Source organism: Chrysochloris asiatica, unplaced genomic scaffold (genome assembly GCF_000296735.1).
Source record: "Chrysochloris asiatica unplaced genomic scaffold, ChrAsi1.0 scaffold00061, whole genome shotgun sequence".
In the NCBI taxonomy this organism is placed as follows: domain Eukaryota; kingdom Metazoa; phylum Chordata; class Mammalia; order Afrosoricida; family Chrysochloridae; genus Chrysochloris; species Chrysochloris asiatica.
In genome coordinates, this window is record NW_006408579.1 from 197402 (window position 1) to 204290 (window position 6889).

The window sequence follows — 6889 nt, forward strand, 5'->3', positions numbered from 1 at the left end:
ATGGGTCAGAATTGACTCGATGGCACTTAGCAACTGTCGGGGACCCGCCTCGACATTGGGGTTCAGTTCACGAGGAAGAGGATACCCGATGGCAATTCATATATATCAAGAATACACAGAAAGAGACAAAGAGAGAGACAAAGAGGCACCCCAAAGCCAGGGTGGATACATCACTGGTGGGCAGGCCTGGGAGTACAGGCATCGTGGCCTCTGCAGGCAGCAACTCACTGCCCTCCAATCTTTACCGCATGCCTTCCAGCCAGTAATGCTCACCTGGGGAGGCCCAGGCCTCTGTTTTATTCAGGGGAGGAGCTTCACACCAAGCTGGGAGGGACTTAGGCAAGGTACAGCTAACATCAGTACTTTTCCAGACATTCAGGTAACTTTACATCGTACTTCGCTGGTTCGAATCCCAGGCCCACAACTTGGTTTCTCAGGCCCAATTAACATATCTATAGCCCCTGAGCATAGTTGAGGGAAGGTGAGAGATAAAGACAAAAGCTTGGGCGGAGTCCTGCTGCTTTGGCTTCCTGAGCCAGGTCTGCAGGAGGACTCAAGACGCCTGAGTGAATGGGCTGCACCTGGAAAAGGATTAGGGAGGATGGGTTCTTTGTCTATAGAACAAAGAGCTGTGAAGTAGCTAAGATATTTTTAGTTAATCCTTTTGGAGAAAGGCTTAACCTTGCAACCTTTAGTCTAGGCTTTAGGAAAATATCACATTTATCTGTGGATTGTCAAAGGCTCCGTGTATTAATTTAATATATATACCTGAATATTAATTTGCCATTAACTGCCAGTGGCCTCATTTGTTACACTCGGCCCTAGAGGGCCTCGAACCTCTGACTAGCCTTACACAGTCTGCAACAAGCAACAACAACAATAGGTAATTATGTAGATAGATACACAGGCTGAAAGGGTATGGAGGAGATAGTGAGTATACCCACAGATATATAAAGGGTATTTTCATATGGACACTTATCCTTGCTGCAAAACACCTATAAATGTGGTGGGTAGCGTAGTGGTTACGAATCGGGCTGCGAACCTTAAGGTCAGCGGTTCGAAACTACCAGCCGCTCCGCGGGAGAAAGATGAGGCTTTCTACTCCCGTAAGGATTTACACCCTCGGAAACCCTGTACAGGGTCGCTATGGGTCGGAACCGACTCGACGGCACTTAACAACAACAACATACTCTGGGCAAAGTTAGAAAACATAATTAAACATTACCAAACTTGAGGGAATGAGTTGCTGTGCCTCGGGGCTTAGGACCATAGACTCAGAGGACACCATGGTCATTTGGCATAACAGTTTACAAAGACAGTGTTCTACATCATACTTTTGTGAGTAGCAACTGGGCTCTTAAAACTCATGAGCAGCCAAGGTCAGCAGTTCAAAACTACCAGCTGTTCCGTGGGAGAAAGATGAGGCTTTCTGCTCCTGTAAAGACCAGCTGGACATCACATCTTCATCAGGAAAATGATACAGTTCCATGATTTAGGCTATGTCATGGGCATCAGGCAACAAACCAGCTGGACATCACATCTTCATCAGGAAAATGATACAGTTCCATGATTTGCACTATGTCATGGGCATCAGACAACAAAGCAGGAACAGAAGCTACCAGCTTCTACCACTGTGGATCTTGCATTTGGACATTGCTTGTGGAACTCTAAGTAGAGAGAGTCCTGTGCCCAACTAGAAGTGCCCAATGGCTGAGGTGGAAGGGAATGATAAAAAATCTGAAGTTACAGGAAAAAAAGAATAAGGATTGGTGGGTGCCTTGGGTGAGGTGAGCATATTCTTCTTTGCTGGAATAATCTTCCTTGGTTTCTTTAGTGAATGCTGCTGCGGCCACTGCTTAGTTCTCATTTAAAATCACTGATTCCTGAAGCAGACCTGGAGGTGTGGGAAAAAGAAAACACTGTGGTCTATTAATTGGGAAAGAGTTCCCCTGAGTGAAAGCAGCCAGATTATAACTTTTATGACCTCTCAAGTAACCATAACACTGGGTTCTGAGAGAGCAGAGGTAAGCATGAGTGTGAGCAATAGGAGGGACAGTGAGAAGCAACACTGGAACCCCAAAGAAGGATAAAGCAAAGAAAGGGGCTGTCCTCAGAGGTTGTGTTAGAAGCTCAGAGAAAGGTTCCTGAATTCTGAAGAAGCAAAACTAGTTTAGAGATTAAGGGAGAGGTAGGAAACTTGAACGGAAGGATTTTTGAAGATTGTTTCAGAAAGTTTCTACTATGAAGAATTGTTGTCATCGTCAAGTGCCATTGAGTCGTTTCCAACCCATAGGGACCCTGTATAGGGGTTCCAAGGAGCAGCTGATGGGTTTGACCTGGTGATCTTTTCGTTAGCAGTCCAGTTTATTCAATAAAAATGTCATGGGTCTTACCAGACTCAGGGGCTGGGGACCATTGTTTGTCTGTTGTAGTGTTTTATTTAAACAAATTAAAGGATTTTGCTTGAGAATATCTAACATAAGAAGTATGCTGTTGGGACAACAGTACTTCCTATGCTTGGGCTCTGTCATCCAAGGGTTAAAAACAAGACCTGGAGACACCTAATTCTAGTCATAGGGCTTATCTTTGTGAACTGCTACAAGTCACTTTGGAATCCTGGTGTGGCACTGTTGAAGAAGCACTAGACCACAAGTTTGGTTTGAACCTCAAGGTTTGAGGTTAAAACTCACCAGCTGTTCCTTGGAAACCCATCCAGGGTTGTTATGAGTCAGAACTGACTCAATGGCACCTAACAACAACAACAAAGTCACTTTGCCTCTGAACCTCAATATACTTCATCTGTTAAATGGAATGCTTTAAAACAAATACCAACAACAAAACCAAATCCACCGTAGTGAGTACTCAGTCAACTAAATGTCATTATTATTAGGGTTGTTGTTGCTAAGTGCTGTGGAGTCAGTTCCGACTTATAGTGACCTGGTATAGGCTTTCCAGGGAGCACCTAGTGAGTTTGAACCATTGACCTTGTAATTCAAATCAACCTTGCAGTCCAGTGCAGTACAGCGCCACACCAGAACTCCACTATTACGGTTGTTGTTGTTGTTAAATGCCGTTGAATCCATTCCTACTCATAGTAATCCTGTATAGGGTTTCTGAGGAGCAGCTGGTGGGTTTGAACTGCTAACCTTGGGGTTCCCAGTCCAATACTGATCCTGAACTGCCACACCAGGACTCCCCATTATTAGGGTAGGGGAGGAATTTCCAGGAGAATAGAAGAATATTGTTGGGATGTGATACCAACCATGCGCCAGGGGATCAGACCTTAACTTTTGATTCCAGTACATTGAATTTCAAAGCCAGTTCCATCTGAAGGATTTTATTTGGGAGTGTGGTCTTGCCAAACAGAGCCTCCAACTCCTCTGTTTTTGGGTGGATAGAGTACACTCTTGCTGTTCTTTGCATGTTGCTGTAGAACAGAGATGGATAGGCGGTGGTTAGACTTACACTAACCCCTCCCACAAAACCACAGCTGCAAATATTCCATGGTTTCCCTCCTTCCAGGCTTGGGATCCAGAGACATGGGTCCCGGGATTTTGACTCCGGATGATTGAGCTGTAAATGACATTATTCCTTCAAAGTTTTCGGTCCCTACTAAGAAATGAGTTACTCAAATGAGTTACCCCCTCAATTTTCTCTGTACCCAAGTTGTTCACTCTGGAAACTGGTTCCCTTGAGTTTCAGTTTACCCTGAAAAACAAAACAAAACAAAACCTTTTTCTCTGCCATTCAGGACAGTGGGAAGGGGTTTCTTTTTGCTTACTTCTTTTCACACTTTATTTCTTCGGAAATAAAGAAGAAACCTGTATATCTGGGCTGAGTATGACATTCTTCAAAGTGAGTTTAATTTCTACACATATTTATTTAAGAAACCATCCCATCCCATAGGGCAACTGGACACTGTTCTCCAGGCTCTCTGGGCATCTGTTTGCTCCTCTGGGAAAATGATCATAATAAATGAGACATAACTAAAGATGTGTAGAAAATTGAAAAATTATATATTTTTAAATGACAATGGAAAGGAAAAGGTTTTTTTTTTCTTTCTAAGAAAGTATGATGACCAAAATTAGCTAAAAAAAAAAAAGATTTGAAAACTCCAAGTAGACGAAGGAGTCCTGGTGTGGCGCTATAGAGTAAGTGCACTGGACTGCTAGCCTCAAAGTCTACTATTCAAAACCCGCCATCAGCTCTTCGGAAGCCCAGTATGGTGTCACTATGAGTCAGAACCGACTTGATGACACACAGCAGGAGCAGCAGCAGAATACACTAATAACCACACAAAAACATAGTTTCAGAATTCAAGGAAATGTGCTAATTCTCCTGTCATATACTCTGTGTCACTAAAAGGTGGAAGGTCACTTTGGTCTTATTTCTTATATTTGAAGACAATGAACCTGACACTAAATCGTGCAGAATAACAAACACTATAAAACTGAACTACAAGGTGATATCACTTACAGCCTGTTATGGATTGAAGCTTATATTCCAAATATACTTACATGTTGGAATCTTATCCTATATTCCTGTGCATGAAATACTATCTGGAAAAAGGGTTTTCTTTGCTATGTTAATGAGGCCATACCAGTGTGGTGTTGTCAGGTGTCATCATGTCAGCCCCAACTCGTATCGACCTTATGCACGACAGAACAAAATGCTGTCTGGTCCTGTGCCATCCTCACAATTGTTTTTACATTTGAGCCCATTGCTGCTGCTACTGTGTCAATCAATTTCCTTGTGAGTCTTCCTTTTTTTGACTGATCCTCCACTTTACCAAGCATGATGTCCTTCTCCCGGGATTAGTTCCTCCTATAATATGTCTAAAGTATGAGAGACAAGTCTCACCACCCTGGCTCCTTAGGAACATTCTTTTGACTGTACTTCCAACACAGATTTGTTTGATTTTCTGGCAGTCCATGGTACTTTCAATATTGTTTTCCAATACTATAACTCAAATGTATCAATTCTTCTAGGGTCTTCCTTATACTGTCTAACTTCTACATGTATGTGAAGCAATTGAAAATATCATGGCTTGGGTTAGGCACACTTTAGTCCTAAAACTGACATCTTTACTCTTGAACACTTTCTTTGACAAATTCAATCTTTTCTCCATTTATCATGACGTTCGGCAGATGATACAATATTTGAAGAGGACTTTAAATACTTACTGATGAAGATATAAAACCACAATCTTCAGTATGTGTTGTACCTCAATGAAAAGAAGTGGTCCTCACCACAGGACCAAGAAATAGCATCATGATAAATGAAGAATGTAGCATATCCTAAATCTATTCACTTCTGAATTATAAAAAAAAGGCAGATTAGACACAGAAGGGAGCACATATTTGGGAAGATAGATGTCATGTGAAGGTCATCAAAGACCCAAAGGAGGCCCTGGGCTACTGACAGGGAATCAACATGGGAGAAACTGATTTGAACTTTTAGCATCCAAAACTGTGAGAAAATGACTTGTTTTTCTTTAAAGTCACTGACTTGTGGTATTTCTGCTACAGCAATACTAGGAAACTAAGATAGTCAACTATCAGTTACATCCTGAACAGTTCACATCCATGCAGAATACATTTCTTCTTATAATATAAATGTATACATACAAAAACCCTCTTTTCTATGAAATGTTCAGGATATATGCTCAATGCGTCTATGATATGCAAATGGCAACTATGGAAATATTTTAACCAGTAATCTTTGAACTATATATATCTAATAGTAGAATTTCTACTTATAAAATTGCTTATAAGTTTTGCACTTTTCTAAGACTGTGATCTTCAACAAATTATTTAAAACTCTTAGCTATAGTTTTAATCAAGCATCATAAGGCAAAACTAAGGGTATTTTATAATAGGGTTTGTAAACATATTACTTGAATATATTAGTTTAATGCAGTGTTGCACACGAAATGGTACAATAAGTAGCACATCTAGATTATTTGAAACAGAACAACCATAATGAATTAATAAAAGAGCTGCCACACTGAAAAATGTAACAAATGTCACTGAACAAATTGTGTAAAAATTATTAAATGGGAACCTAATTAAATTACCATCAAAATCACAGTAAAATATCTTAATAATAATAACAATAATACAAGTTGTCTTTAGAAACAAGGAGGGAGATGGGCTGAGCAGACCTTCTTCACCAAGGAAACCGGTGTGGTGGTGTGCCCTGGAGTTGGTGCCAACTCATAACGACCCTGTACAGGGTCTCCAAGGCTATAAATCTTTATGGGAGTAGAAAGCCTCATCTTTCTCCCATGGAATGGCTGGTAGTTTCGAACTGCTGACCTTGAGGTTTGCAGCTACCAGAGCTCCAGACCAAGTGAAATAGGTATGGATGGTAATTCTGGAACACTGAGCTTCAGAGGAAAGGATAGAAAGGTGAATTAAATGCTGACTTGGAGAGAAAGCTGAGTCAGAACTGCGAGAGAGGAGAGAGATGGGTGTGCTGACCTTGTTTGCCATAGCATGGCCATCTTGAGCTTTTAAGAGTGGCTATTGATTAACAGCAACCTGGAGACACAAGACTCATGCTGGAGGTTGGCAGCTAGGAGAGTGTATGATTATCCCTTGTTTCCCATGCCTTCCTCATGGCTGGTTGTCTTCCTTATTCATTGTCCAACTATCACATGCATATGAGGTTATTGAGAATGCCATGACTTGGGTCAAATGCACATTAGTTCTCAAACTGACTATTAAAGAGGGTTTTTGCAGCAGATTTTCCTAATGCAGTATGCCATTTGATTTCCTGACTGTTGCGTACATGAGTGTTGATTTTGGATCTAAGAAACATAAAGTCTTAGACAACTTCAATCTTTTCTCCATTTATATTATTTATTGGTCCACTTGTGAGGAGTTTT

At 41.2% G+C, this 6889-nt stretch overlaps 1 protein-coding gene across 1 annotated transcript; it reads right to left on the reverse strand.

The window, feature by feature from the left end:
* Positions 1–1511: 1511 nt before the first annotated feature.
* On the reverse strand, positions 1512–3423 carry ARGFX (arginine-fifty homeobox). The gene is given in 4 exon segments (XM_006878210.1): positions 1512–1665; positions 1667–1734; positions 1736–1894; positions 3283–3423. Coding segments are annotated over 4 exon segments (522 nt in total).
* Positions 3424–6889: the final 3466 nt, after the last annotated feature.